We start from the raw sequence: 15,899 nt of genomic DNA, 5'->3' as shown, positions 1-15,899 counted from the left end.
TCATCCATGAAGCAGCTTGTCAATATTTCAGACTTCTATGCAGACAGTAGGATATTTGTTGGATTAGTTGATAGAGTGTTACAAATTTGCCAAGGCAAGCTGCCCTGGGCCATGTATATGTTCATTAATTTCTTTTACCCACTAGGAGAAAGAAGACTTGACTATGTAAGTTCACACATAAAAGTTTATCAATGAGAAATAAACAAAGGAAACAGATAAGAATCATTCTTCTGAAAGAAAAATATTGATTATGTAACATACTATATAAAAGAGCATGACCATTACTAAGTGTTGTTGTCATAGAAATTTGTGCTAAATATTAGTCTGATAATTTATAGGCCCCTGGAGGGACCCAGAAATCTTAGTAATTTATGGATAACGTTCATTCTGTTTGGGTTTTTGTTTTGGTTTGAATATTGGGACAGATGACACCTCACGTGCACCAAGGGGTTATGAAAAGGTTTATTACTCACATAATGAGACTTTCTGGAGAGAATAGGGCAGGCTCCCAAGCTGGTTCAAAAACGGTCTTGAGAGAGCAGGGAAAGGAGACTGGCTTTGGCTTTACGGAAGTTACAGGGTGGGGTTGGGGTGTGGCTTCCTGTGCACAGGCTGAGGGCTTCCTTGGTTTGAACTTCCCACTGGCTCCAAGGGAGGAAGCACTCAGGGTTTCTCATCAGCTTACCCAGGTGGGAGGCAGAAGGGAGAGAGGAACAAGGGAACTTCAAAGCTCTCGGCAGTCAAACACCGAAATGGAGTCAGACTGTATTCCAGGTTTTCTGGACCTAATCTGGTGTGTTTCAGTCTCATTATATAAACAACACAGCTAATCCTATTCTTTCTCAACATTTTAAAGTGAGTGAGTGATGTGTGTGTGTGTGTGCACGTGGGCAGGGAATTCTAAATATTAATAAGAAATTGGAAAATTTAATTTTTATGACCTGAGAAGAGAAGATTCCCCAGGCAAGTTTTAGAACTTGTTACACACAGAGATATTTAATATTAAAGGTAAAAATTACGAGATGACTCAAACAATCATTCTGTTTCTGTCAGGCAAGATCCTTGATTGTCCTTGGGGTACAAACCCTCCATGGAATAAATATTGGAATGTATTCTGCAGCTAGAAAATTAAAAAGATCTATATTCACAAACAGTTTCCTCACACTAAATTTAAACACTAATGTTTATACCATGGATTTGTTTTATTCATTCATTTTCTGACAAATGTTTGTTGGATATCTATTATACACCAAGCTCCAGAATCTTGGCAAGCTTGAAAACACTTGAGTAGTTCATAGGTAATTTGAAATAAGTGCCATAGAAGTTCCCCAGTCATTCAACATTTAATTTAGATATTGGGAAGTTTGACAGATACTATGTGTTTTATTATATCTATCCCGCCTACCATAGCTGCATACCAAATTAAAAATTGGTAGAAAATAAAACTGAGAAGATGAACTCCAGGATGTGCTTTTTATCTCAAGTACTGAGAATCATCACACATATTGGGGATCTAGGAATATATATCATTTCACCTATAATGGAGAAATCTACAGAATTGTAAGAACTTATAGTTAGAAGGAATCGAGGTGTCATCTAGTTTAAACTCCTAACTAATACAAACCACTTTGTACACTGTCCTGGAGTTGGACATCAGATATCCATGTTAATACTTCCAGGAACGAGTTTTCACTACTTGCCAAGATAGGCCTGTCTGCTGTTTGTCAAAGTTAGAAAATACTCTCTTCCCTTAGCTTCAGTGAAATCTGTAATTCTTGTTGTCCTGATATTTTTCTGGATAATCTTTTTGCTTCTCCTTTGATGGTACTTTTGCTGTTATCTAGAGTTCTGGTATGGTCCCCCTTCCCTTCTCATACACAGTCCCTGATCCATTTCTTCAATTTCCATGGATTCAACATCACTTTCTAATACATACAGCCCTATCATTCTTCTTAACTTCAGATCTACCTAGCTCACTGGCCCTTGAATGATACCATTGAAGGTTTTCAAGTTCTTAAAAGTCAATGTGTCCAAAAGAGAATTCATCATTTTCTGCCATAAACCAGGTCATCCCTTCTGTGGCTGCTGTCTCAGACAATAACAACAAAATGTTCTCAGTTGCTCAAGTCAGAAATATGGGCATTATCCTCAGTACATCACATTTCCTCAGTCTTTGCCTTCTTCCAATTGCATAGTCCTGCTGCTTCGACTTCCTACATAGCTCTCATATGAAGTTTTAAGAAGTCATAGATCATAGGTGCTAAGAGATCTCTTTTAAGGAAACTTCTTGGTTTTGAATCACGTTTCTATGACTTACTACCTTAACCTCTCCATTTCTTGAATCCTCATCTGTAAAATGGAGCTAACAATAGTAAGCATACTTACTTCAAAGGACTTTTGTGAGTTATTAAATATACAATTATTGGAACAGTCCATGGTACATAGTAAGTACTTTATGAATCAACTATCCTTTTAATTGTTTTCTCCTCTTCATTCCCATGGGCGTTTTCCTAGGTAAGTCCTTAATCATCTCTTAAGTGCTATATTGCAGTAGATTCCTAACTGGTCTCAAAGGTCTGGTCTGTCTCCCTTCTTCCAGTCTTCATACCAAAGCCAAAATGATATCTTTACTGCTCTTATTAACATCCGTCTATGATACCCTGGTTGCTGGTTCTGAACTCCTTAAGTTAAAGCCCAAATTCCTTAGCAAAGCTGTCTCCATATTGCATGATCTGGCCTCTGATTACCTCTCCAACTTCCCTTTGTGCCACTTCTTCCCTTACTGACTGTATTCTGGTACCTTGAAGCCTTCATGTTCTTCTTATCTTTGGGTTAACTGTTGCACTCCTTGGAATACTCTTTCCATCTTACTGACACTCGGTGCTGAACTTCCACGCTTGCCAATTATGTCCCTCTAGTATGTGTTTCAGTTCTACCCAGATCTTGCTTATTATAGCACTTTTGTCATGAAATACAATAGCTAATTTTCTTGTCTGTAAAATATCTTTAGAGATATTATAATCTCTAACAGGACAAGATGAGTGGCTGGCACATAATAATGCTTATTAAATACTTATTGAATGAATGAATACATTTAACTAAAAGCTGCCATCCTGTGCTATCTGTCCTGGTTTTTTTTGCATCTGGAAAAGGAAGCAAGCACACTCCCCACCTTTCTTTTTGATAAGGAAGGTTGGTCCCCAGCTAACATCTGTTGCCAATCTTCCTCCTTTTGCTTGAGGAAGATTGTTGCTGAGCTAATATCTGTGCCAATCTTCCTCCATTTTGTATGTGGCATACTGCCACAGCATGGCTGGTTGAGCAGTGTGTGGGTCTGCGCCCAGGATCCAAACCCGTGAACCCCCGGCCGCTGAAGGGGAATGTGCAAACTTAACCACTGTGCCACCAGGCTGGCTCCTAGCACCCTCTCACTTTCTGTGTTGCAATCATCTCCATCAGGGAAGAGGGGAATGTTTTGCCCTACCTGAATCTCTTCTTTATTCTAAAGTTCTCCGGTTTATTCCACAATTCTGTTGTGATTTCCAACATCTCAATACTCTACTTATCATACTCTAGGTGAATTTCAAAGTGTGACTAAACACAATATCCCAATTTCATCCAAACCATGATAAAATATTGAGAACTGAGATACTTTGTAGATATTGGTGGTCTATGCATTGTTCGCATAATATACTCCGGTCAAAAGCTATAAATATTTATTTTTGGTGGAAAATTAAATACTTCTTTCTCAGAGTGGAATATCTTCCAGAAAGCTATCCTTGTAGGTATTAGAACTCTACGCCCACACTAAATGCTATTTCTCTTCCCTAGGTGAGCTCTTCGTCAGATAGCCCTTCATCAGACATACAATATGTTCCTAAATGTACTCTGTGAAAAGTTAACTCTATAGGTTCTCAAAGCTGTTATTTCAATGAAGAATATTCCACAATCCAATAACACTGGGAAATGCTGAATTCAAACAGCCTATTTACTAGAGAACTCTGAAAGGTTTTTAATATATTAATGAGCACTGAGACTATCCAAGATGGTGGATAAAATATGCAGCATTCCCTTAGGGTTACTTGACCTTGGAGCCCTTTTGTGCAAAGCACATCATGGGACTAGTATAAAACCAGTTTGGGAAATGTTTTTTTCTAAGTAATACATCTCCTTAAAAACACTAAAATACTGTATAAAACTTAGTTAATTAACTTCCTGGATGACCTTTTTAAGGGAGACTTCAATACTCCATGTGACTGAAACAAAGTAAACCATATAGTGTCTCCTTTTAGAGTTCAGATCCACTCAGAATCTCAACTAATCTGTCTTTGCCTCAAGCATTCTTCTGCTAGAATGAACTGGCTCTTTCCCTTATGTATTTTTTCTCTGTAAAATCAGTTGGATCATTTTAGTTGGTATCCTGCAGCTGTCTTTTCGTTTTGTTTTGGTTTTTTTGTTTCCTGTCTACTATTGTATTCTGAATTGACTGGATTTTGTTCCCCCAAAATTCTTGTGCTGAACCCTTAACCACCAATGCAACTGTTATTTGGAGCTAGGACCTATAAGGAGGTAATTAAGGCTAAATGAGGTCATAAAGGTGGGGCCCTGATCTGATAGGATTAGTGTCTTTATAAGAGGAGACACAAAAGAGCCCACTGTCCCTCTCTGCTGTGTAAGGACACAGAGAGAAGGTGGCCATCTGCAGGCCAGGAAGAGAGCTCTCACTGGAAACCAAACCCTGCTGGAAACTTGATCTCAGACTTTCCAGCCTTCACAACTGTGAGCAAATAGATTTCTGTGCTTTGAGCCACCTAGTCTATAGCATTTTGTTATGGCAGCCTGAGCAGACTAATATACTGCTTGAAATTAGAGGGTGCAGAGATGAGGAGTTTGACAAGGACCTCGACAGTTATTCCCACAAGAGCCTTGGATTTGTCAGTTAAATCATCAATTTCCAGCACTGCATGACTGTCTTGGGCCAGTAGAGCAGAATGAATCTGCTTCTCTTTGCTTCTCTTCACTGCTTGATTGTCTGTAAGGCTTTAATAGCTTCACCCAGTGAAGGATCCTGCTTCCAATTCTTCATCATGCCAGGACATATGCTATGGATAGCCTACTTTCAATATTCTGGTTACTATCCCTGTAGATGTCCCCTTGGAGGTATGACACTGACACTAAATTCCAGGTGTGATTTGACCAGTAAAGCGTAGATTCAAAAAATACCATTCCTTGTTTTGGACATTTCTATGATTTGTTTTCTTTAGATGTCTTGTTACACTATTAAGTAATGATTAAGTTATCTGTCAACGAAAATTCCCAAATTTAATTCCCATGTATTGATTGCTCATAAAATACAAAGGTTTACAGACTGAGATACCGCATTTTCTCCCCCTTTTTAGTTTCCTGAGATGGATCACTTTGTAGTGTAGGTTTGGCAAATCTGCACTCAAGCTACTTGCTGATAAAAGTGGCCATGAAAGCCAATGACAGATGCCAGGGGCCTCCTCCTCGAGTCCTCCTTCCTCTCACATTGCTTTATTATTGAGTGAAATTATTTGAAATACCATAACTTAGTCTACTCTTGGTTTTAGAAAGTGCTTGGGGTTTTGGCATCCTGCAAGTGATGACTCGTTATTTATATCCTTAGTCTCAGAAGGTTATATATAAAATATTGTGAATTGAGCTACAATAGGATGAAAATTGAAACCAGTTACACCTATACAAATAATAGGCTTCTGATTTTAGATATTTCCTTTTTACATGATACAATAAGTAAAAGCAAACTCAGCACCACTAAGAATATTTATAGAAACCTTAATCAGAATGTTTGAATAATTAATTGGCTGTTCCAATCTGTATGTATCACATTCACAGTTCCTTTTAGGCATGGTTTTAATGTCATTGCTCTATAAATACTTCATGATGCTCCTCAACCCTCATAGCCTTCAGAAGTTCAATAAAAATTATAGTATAAAATCAAATTACTAATTAGGAGGAGTCCTGAAATAGAGTATAACTTTCTTTGAGAGGGGTCTTTAAAGTTTCAACCAGAAAAGTAAGTAGAATCAAAATAATTCCTGACTTTTAGAAGATAGTGAAAGACCTTTATATTAGCTAGACCCAGAATAAACAAAAGTTCAAAATACCTCCAGAGGTGTGACATAGTTCTTCCCCTGCACATGAAGAGGACGCCATGTGTGCCATTTAACTCACTGGATGGCACATAGGGTAACAATTCAAAATTACACTCTTTTATGTTGAGGGAGAAGAGGGGACTCAGGTAATCAGTTTGCATAACAAAGCACTTGAATGAGGCCGAAATGGTGATGAAAGTGACCTGCATAGACAAGTTTGTTCCAGATTGTCCAGGGCCCCAGACAATTTAATTTTGCCTGAGTGGTGACTAACAGAAAGTTTGCACCCTTTTTGGTTATACCAGGCTGTCAGCATAGACATAATAGACTTTTGGGCTTAAAGAATCAATAATCCAACATTTGACTCTTAAGTCCTCTGTGGAAATATCACTATCTTTATTGCAAGAGGATGTTTTCCCTGAAAACCTACTTGGCCCCTCACACAATACTTGAATTTTTCAACTCAGGGCTTTTCCAAGCCTACTCTAGCAAAGTTGTTTGGGGGGGTTGTTTATTTGCTGGCTTTGGGTTTCTTTTTGTTTAACGATCAGTCAATTTCCAAAGCTCAATATAAACTTGCTCTGGCATAGGTCAACGATATTTCTTAAAAAGTTCTTTTAAAGTTTTCATATGTGGAGGGCATAGCATTTTCGTAACGCTACCTGTTTCCCTGGTGGTTCACTATTTCATGCTAGACCTGAGGCAAGTGTGGGCCAAATATAGCAGTTTTAAATAATGTGAAGAATGTTATCAATTTAGGACTCTTTTGCTTATAAGAAATAGAAATAAACAGAATAAATAGTTGACTTAAGGCAGTTTTGATCAAGATTTTTCAGGTATGACCTCTAGTAAATCACCTCAGGCAGGGCTGGGGTGGCGGATGAGATACAAGGGTGATGCTGGATAGACGGTGAGGGTGGGAATGGTTAACAGAATCCTCATAATTTGGGAAGACACTCCAAAATGTTCTGCTGCAAATCTATTAAACAATTCTTAAAAGAAAAATCACAAGGCCAAAGAATTATCTTTAACTTTTAAATTCATAGTCAATTCATTCTACTTAAATAGGAAACATACACAGATCGAACCTAATCCAGATTATAAATATTAACAGGAAAGTTACCAGAATCTGACAGCAAGAGTCCTGTGTTGCAATGTGAAAAAACTTCAATTGAATTTTCTTTAATGTCACATATTTTTATCAATTAAGGTAGAATTTAAATTCAAGTATAATTTAAAGTGGTAGTGAAACAGAATGACTTTCGGGGGAGAAAACATGCTCAGTACTCTGTGATAGTCGACTTTGATGTGAAAGTATTCACAAGCCTCTTATTATTTTAGCAGACTTTAGAATTCAATGAATTGCAGCTATCAACTTAGTTCTTCAGAAAACTCACTGGTACCACTATGTATTAGCACCTTCAAAATGCAAGATCCTCACCTAATAAAGGATGACATAAATTTTATAATTTAATTTTGCTTTAAAAATAGAACTACAAATCTGACCAGTGGCTAGATCAGGATAATGTCCATAGTGAATCAGAGAATTGCTATGATATAACATCACAGCATTGAAGAAGTCAAGTGAAAATGGTTCAACGGATGTGTGCATAGGCATGGCCTTTGATAAAAAATAGGTGATCGCTATGCTTCTTTCAGATAGTAATCAATTCCCATACAGTTCTTTCTCTCCTGGATCACGCAACGTTTACCCCTTCCATGGATACTAACTTTTTTCTCAGATTGTTATATAATTTTACTTGAGTTGCATCCTATATCTCAAAAAATAATTATAAAATGAGTTAGTGCATAAGCCACATCTCCTACTTCTTTTCTACACCATGTAGGGCCTCCCTACTTGACGGGAGAACACACAGAAGGCACTTGAAAAATACGAATTGATTCTTTTTGAATTGCCCTGATAGAGGCTAGAAGGATCCACATTATAGAGACAAAGCACTCAACATTAGGTGGGCTGTGGTGTACCAACCACAAAATAATATATTTATTTCTCCAACAGTTTTTCTTTTATTGATAAAAACTACACAAAAGCTAATTGATAATTTAAAAAGCAACATTACACATTATCTTATGTTTAGAAATTTGTCAGCTTGGCAGTTTTATTCACTGACCACATGGCCATTGTTCTTCACATCTGCCTAGCCCACATGAGAATACTTGCTGGTCTTTTCCATCGGAGGTCTTCACGGGTCCCCGTTTCAGACTTTTTACACAGAGAGAGCTCACAGTGTGGACTGCCAATAGGAAAAAATCAATACTCCTTGCCTTGTGTACAATGTGTCTTGAAGGATCATTTGCCCCAATTTTATTGGTTTTTCATTCCAGTAGTTTTAATAAACTTTGTGGTCAACTTTGTTTCCTCATCGTCTGTGGTAAAGCAAATTTTCTTTTGGTAGAACATAAGCTTTAATGCCCATGTTTAGAATTGCAAACAGAATCACTTGACCAGGAACAAAAGAAAAATCAAACAAACGAAACAAGAACAAACAGCATTTTTTAAGGAAACATGAAATAAAACAATTGAAATAAAGTCTGTGAGAGTTACACACACCTAACAAGGAAAACTGTATTGTTCCCCCAACTTCCCACCCACCCCAGGTGTTTCCCCGTGTGGTTCTCCAGCCCAGGAACCATGCAGTGTAGAAAAAGCAAATATACAAACAAACCTATATGTAGCTAGCGTGGAATCTATTTTTATAAGAACTCGACACTTTTACTATTTACATCCAGGAGCATTTTTGCTTGTTTTATGTTTTAAAGCAAAGAAAGTTCTGTAGTTCTCCTGGTTACGCTGCAGGTGAGTGCAACCGCTGCCCTCTTTAAGCAGTTTTGTTTTTTTCTTTCCTCTACGTCATGTTTTAACTGGAACGATGAGCTCGTTCGATTGCGTGGTTTTAGACATCCATTCTCCTTTAAGATGAAGGCCCCCCTCCCCTCGTCAAGGCGCCCCATGAGGAGTGGGCTTTAGCCTTAGTTTGTTATTCTCTCAAGGTAAATGGCGGGCGCTGCCGATCTGGCGATGGTGGCGATGAAGCTGTGGTCCCGCCGGAGCTCAAGGCTGGGGGTTTCATCCTGCTCCAGAGACACTGCTTCGTAGCCCTTGTTGACGTGGAGCGGCTGGTGAGCCTGGCAGTACCCGATCACGGGCTGGTCGTAGCTGTAATAGGGCAAGGGCTTCACGTGGTGTGGCATCTGGATGTGAGAAAGGGAAAGACTGATTATAAAAATGTTTTGGACAGAAAAGAAGATGACACTCATAGTATTGTCTTTTGTTCTCTTTCATGCTGTTTTAGTCATCAGCTGCTGATTTAGCTATTAATAAACTTTAAGCAGAATAATATTGTTAGTATTTAAGTAGATATCGTTTTGTCCAGATATACATATTCTTTTTTTTTTTTTAGGAAGCTTAGCCTTGAGCTAACATCTGCTGCCAATCCTCCTCGTTTTGCTGAAGAAGACTGGCCCTGAGCTAACATCCGTGCCCATATTCCTCTATTTCATATGTGAGAAGCCTGCCACAGCATGGCTTGATAAGCAGTGCCTAGGTCTGCACCCAGGTTCGGAAGCGGCAAACCCCAGGCCGCCCAAGCAGAGTGCATGAACTTAACCACTGTGCCACCCAGCAGTTCAGTTTTCATATGTGATTTTATATATGATATCATATATAAAGATTTTTCAGTGCTTGTCCTATCATCCATCCATCTATCTATCTATCTGTCTATGGCCATAACAGAAATAAACAACCTAAATTCCCATCAACAAGAAATTTTAAAATCTATTATGTACATTCATATCTTTGAATGCAGATAATACAAAGATTGCAGAGTTAGCAATCTATTGAAATATGGCAAGATATGGTATTAAGTGAAAAAAATTAGAGTGAAAAGAATGTATAGTATGATCCATTTCATGTAAATATAAGTGTAAACATAGAGAAAGTTTTTACTTTTAAAAATATCTTTATATACAATTGAAATCTTTGTTATGGGCATATATATATCTTTTATTTTAAATTTAAAAAAAAAATCCCAATTTCCCACAGATCATTTCTATCAGTTCTATAAATTCTGGACAAGAGAACTCCAGAATCATGACAGTTGGCATATCTTTGTGTTCGTAATATGTAATGTTATTGATTTCAAGCTAACAAGTCAAATATGTGTCTTATGTTAGAATAATAGACCTGAATAATAGTCTACAGAAATCCTTTTAATAGGAAAAGCTGAAATATTAAAATTATAGTAATATAGTTTTTATTACACCACCACAGGTTTTTATTACAATTTCTGATAAAGAAAAATGTGCCCAAGCTTAGAAAAAGGAAAATGATGATTGCTTTATTTTTGATCTCATGCTATAGTGTTTCTCATAACCCACTAGATACAATCTGACACTCCTGTTGAACAGTCCACAGATGATAAAATTGCAAACGCTTCACCATCCTGTAAGGTTAGGGGTTTAAACTTAAACCTCTTTAAACTATTGTCTCTTGGCTCCAAGCCCACTTCTGTAGTTCCATTTATGATGCTGAGCTGGGGTTGTGCAAACCACATTTCTCTTTGACCTGCTGCTCCCTGTTAGATTTTGCCAGTGGGGCCCACTGGAGGGAGATGGCCAGGCTAGAGGAGAGAGGGGCAATTGCTCCCATGGCAAGCTTCCTCTCTGCTTCTTCCTGCTCCACAGAGTTACCCCAACAACACTTCTTCATTCTAGCTGTCACAGCACCATCCCACAACAGCAGGCGATTCTAGTTTGTAGTCTTTTCAACATTGGCAGCGTTTCCAATATTTCATGCCATCATGTCCCCCTCAGACACTCCAGCACCAGGGAAGTCTGAGGTTCATCTCCACAAAGCCCTTCCTCCAAGCTTTTGTTAATTTTAATGACTCCGACATCTTCTTTAGTCCCCAGGTCCTACAGCGGGTAGGGGTGGTAGTTATTTCCTGAAGTTGCTGTCTCTGTTACACTATGGCACTTTGAGCTTTTGCATGAACTTAGCTAACAACTTTCTATTTATTTAGCACTTCTTCACATAAATGCTTTGTTAAAATAACAGATAAGTTACCTGTCTCCTGAATGTATATCTGACTCTTTCTGTAGGTTAAACTTCAGAGTTGATAAATTGTTATAATTTTATGGAGAAGTTAAGCCCCAAAGGTCTCGTAGCTTAGTTGTTCTGTGGGAAGTTAACCAGTCTTATATCGAACTTAGCAACCTTATTTTCAAAATCCATTCCTCCTATTAATATATAAATCTTTCAAATGCTCTTCAAGCTAGGTCTTGTTTTTTTCCTGGTATTCTCATTAATGTGTTAAATAAAATTTTGACACAAATTCACCATCTGTTTGTATGAGAATTATGTTTTTAACACCTCTATGCTTATTAAAAAGTCACCTCCTTACATTTTTAAAGATAAAGATTAAAGCAATCTTTTCCATGGCAGATTACAACTCATTAGTAGGTTATAAAATCAATTTAGTGATTCCAGATAAACATTTTAAAAATTGAATTAACTAGAATAGAAAGTATCAGAGTGTGTGTCATATGAGTAAGGGTACCTTGTTTAATAAAACTTTTGTTTCAAATTTGTGTGTGTGCATATGAGTGTGAGTCTATTGAATTACATTGTGATATTTTTTAGCTTGGAATCACAGTAAAAACTGCTTTTAAAGAATACATGATCAAAGCACATATTCAGAATACAGTTTATTTTAATGAGATCAGCAATAACCTGGATAAATTCCCATCATGCTTTTACTAGTCTCTTTTTTTGTAATGTATAATTCGCTGTTTTTCTCAATGAATGAGAAAATTAAACCAATATATATGGCTGTATTTTTTGGATAGGCACATTGACTTCTACTGGAAGGCATTAACCATTATTCAGCAAGTCTTTTAAGAAAGAATAAAGAAGAGATAATTTCTCATCAAACCAAATGTTGATATAACCTTGAATGTACAATTCTGTTCTTACAAAAAATCTGAGAAAAAATACATACTAGGTCAAAGTTGTGATTGATACAGAGATGTTCTGGACATTAGACATTAATTTCTCTGCTGACAGTGACGGCAAGGAACAAATTATAAGACAACACGGCTGAGTACCAGATACTAAATATAAAGTTAGATCTGCCCCAAATTTATAGTGATTTCTTTTTCTTCTTATTCATATAGACCTCTCTGAGTAAATCAGTACAGGTCTAGACATGAAATGTTTGTCAGCAAGTTCTATTTTAGGAAACCTCATAGGGTTTTGCAGTGTGTCGGATAGGTAGAGATATCTGGGATTAGTGTCACGGGTCACCAAAACTCTCAAAAAGCATAGAAATGAAACCACTTTGTTTTGACATTTCAGCAGGAAGAATTTTATGAAGCAGACCTTCCTGAGAATTACCTAGTCCCCTCTTAAATTTTTTGTTGTTAATAGGTGGAATAATATAACTCAAAAACAGAAGAAATTCACCAAATTATTTCCAATGACAGCAACATTGACTGGATATAGAACATTTGTTGCACACTTTCATTTAAAGGAATAATTCATTGTCTCCAAATTAGCCAAATTACTAAAAGATATCAAAATAAACATTAAGCCTGGGTTATGGTTTTGTTCGCTGACTTGTAGCACCAAGAATTGTCTTTCTCCACTCTCTGCAATGAGAAGACGCTGGAATCTACAAACATGCTTGAACAGTGAAAGGGAGAGTGAGAGAGGGTCTTACAGACCCTTCTGAAAACCAGGTTAATCTAAAGATGAAAACCACCAGCACATATGTGTACATTGTTGGATTTTCAATATAAAAGTCCCTAAAGTTGAACTATAATCGGAAAGAACAATTTCACATCTAAGAAACTGCAGTATTTGTCTTCAAATTAACTTGATTCAAATGTCAAAGGACCTGCATTAATGGCAGACCTTTAGATATATGTATTACATCATCTCTGAATTCAGAAAATTTGCTTTGCTATTACAGTTGGACCAGTTTGTTTTTTATTTTAATGAACCAAGGCTCCTGCCATTTTCTGTCTTATATTTGAGACAGGCTTAGAACCTCTAGGAAGGTAAAAAACATTGTAAAGTTCCCTCCTGCACAGAAGCCCAATAGCAAGAATTTAAAAGCCAAGTGAATTGGCAGGCTCTGAAAGGGTATCAGAGATGTTTGCTTCGTTACTCTTAAGGCTATTCGGTAGGCACCATGTAATCAACTGACTTTGTGGTTTCTGAGGAGCTACGAGACTGTACTTTATAGTAATAATGAACAGTACATTAACCACCTGGGTCCCTGTGTGTATCATTGTTTCCTTTCCAGCAGCCAAAACAAAGTATCCTTAAGTTCCCTTTAATGTGTATTTGGTATTTTTGTAAATGTGTTCTTAGAGCTCTTCCAAATGGTCCCTGTGTTCCATCAGCTCTCTGATGGACTTTATTCTGCAGCACAAGACAACAACACTACTTACAGATAGCCTTATCTGCATGCTTGACTGCTCATTGCATCAGAAGCTGCACTTTATTTACAGATAATGGGTGTGGTACATGGAATGAAGGAATTTCATTGGGGGAATATATTATACTATACTGAAATTCTGTCATTTGCTTGTCTCAAGAATATGAAGACTAACTCAAATTGAGTTTAAACTTTTATAGAAGCATATAAACTTCTATGGAGGCATATTTCATAACTAAATCTGAAGTAGGTTACAAATGGGAGGAGCCATTATTATCACTAATTATAAATCACTTTAATCCTCCTGAGCGTCCTCTGAATCTCTGAAAATGGGGATACTAATGACACCTCATTTACCTCTATAAATTTCAGAGAACTCTGAAAGTACTCTGATTCTCAAAAAAGAAGGAATATCCCACTCTAGTTTTATTCAACACGGCAGTGTCCTTCCTGGAAATGTGCCCCATCTTTTGTCTTATAGTTCCCATTCAGAGAGATGCAAGGACGTGAAGGGTCACAGGGTGGCTCATTAACCGAGATTTTCAGTCCTACTTTGTACGCTCAGAAGCTTAGAAACCTTAGTGTATGTTCTGGTTTTCTAAAAACATCATTTACTCTTTTCCCAGAACGTGTTTCTTTTCCAACATGCTGGAGAGAGTATAAAAGGACACACTCCTCTCAATCACAGTGGCTCATAGTGTAAGTGATTAAAGGAGAGAAGTCAGGGAAAGGGGATATTTTTAAATCTCGGGAGGAAGGGCAAAATTATAGAGGGATACATAAACTTGCAAAAGTCTGCAAATTGATTCAGATCCCATAATTTTACATCCATAATAATTATACTTAAAATGAGAAATGAATGTGTCTGTAAAGTAAGTGTGAGAACAATGTGAAGTGGACTCGATATATGTGATCATGAAAGGCTTTTGAAGTTCAGTCTTGTTATGAGCATGAAATTCCAATATTGTTGCCCTCTTTTCTCAAAGGTAGTAGTATTAGTTATAAGTAGTTTAATAGCCTGATCATTCTAAAATTACCATGCAATATCATTAGTCTTATTTATTAACTTTTCATGAACCTTGTTCACGTTTCAGTATGAGTTCTTTTGATTGAAGTCATAAAAAGTTGATTTTCAATTTCCTAAATGACATTTGGTCTCTAATTTTCAGAATTAAAGGGTAGTGTCTGAGTATTCAAACTATTTAAAAAGTACCATCCTGCAAATTCGGATGAGGAATTCAATATAGTTGAATTGCTTAATGAAGATGGACTCTTGGTTTATTGGGAATAAACTTGATTAAAAAATGAAGGGCAATAGCTAAATGAATATACAGCTTAGCCTTTACTCTTCTCACTATGTTAGTCTGTGACAAGAATGGACAGGGAATAAGAAAATGTAAACAAGTTTAAGTAGAGATTTTTTTTCAGGAATTTTGAGGAAAGCTAACAAAACCTCAACTCATTTAGGTTAGTTGGGTAAAAGGGAGATCTGATTGACTCATAGACACAAGAAAGGATTTAACAGCTAAACTGAGGGAAAAGCAATGTTTCCACTAGGTTTCAGGAGCACCTGAAACCAGGAACACACAGGTCACCAGGGTCCCCTCAGTCAAACATGCCTGATAATCTCTGCAAGTTCTCTTCATATCTTGACTGCCAAACTGCTTCCTCCACCTGACCGGACACACAACTGCCACAGTTCCCAAGTGTCACATTTCAACAATAGTAGATTGCCTGAATGACCACAATTCTTTCTAGCTCCTCTCACCAAGAAGTAGTCTATTCCTTCTTGCTTTAAATACTTAAATACTCCTTGCTTTAAGACTTGCCTTGTGGCTTTCTTTGGCCAAAGAATATAGTGGCAATGACATTGTTTGGGTTCCAAGGCTCTTAGGATCCTGGCCCAGCTAGCCACCACCTTGCGAACAAGCCCAGGCTAGACCACTGGAGGATAGAAGGTCTTGTGGAGCAACTGAGACATCTTAAACCTGTCAGCTAGCCGAGGGCCCATGGGAGCTCATCACAGGCGCTTCAGCCCGGGGGCAAAAACCCCAGCTGGCCGCAGAGAAGCAGAGTTGCTTGGCCACTTCACCTCATTCCAAAAAGAATATGAGACATTGGACTGAGTTGTAAAATTGACAGTTTCTATAAATATGATTTCATCCCTCCCTTCTCAACTGTGAGAATTAAATTAACAATTGCCTTTTCATAAATTATGCCTTCTTGGGTTTTAAATATCTGAAAGCATTTATAACATAAAAAAGATTCAAGATGAGTAACGATTCTCAACCAATGTATCAAA

The 15,899-nt window shown here is 37.4% G+C and overlaps 1 protein-coding gene across 1 annotated transcript in view; it reads right to left on the bottom strand.

The window, feature by feature from the left end:
- Nucleotides 1–9,125: 9,125 nt before the first annotated feature.
- The window catches only part of LRRTM4 (leucine rich repeat transmembrane neuronal 4), a 728,565-nt gene continuing 721,791 nt past the window's right edge, over nt 9,126–15,899 (bottom strand). The window contains exon 3 of the mRNA XM_046660090.1: nt 9,126–9,347. Within this exon, the coding sequence (XP_046516046.1) occupies nt 9,126–9,347 (222 nt within the window). The remainder of the gene's footprint in view (nt 9,348–15,899) is intronic.

This window comes from Equus quagga, chromosome 5 (assembly GCF_021613505.1).
Source record: "Equus quagga isolate Etosha38 chromosome 5, UCLA_HA_Equagga_1.0, whole genome shotgun sequence".
In the NCBI taxonomy this organism is placed as follows: domain Eukaryota; kingdom Metazoa; phylum Chordata; class Mammalia; order Perissodactyla; family Equidae; genus Equus; species Equus quagga.
The sequence above is the reverse complement of the archived record's forward strand: the minus strand, read 5'-3'. Positions and strand labels throughout refer to the sequence as shown.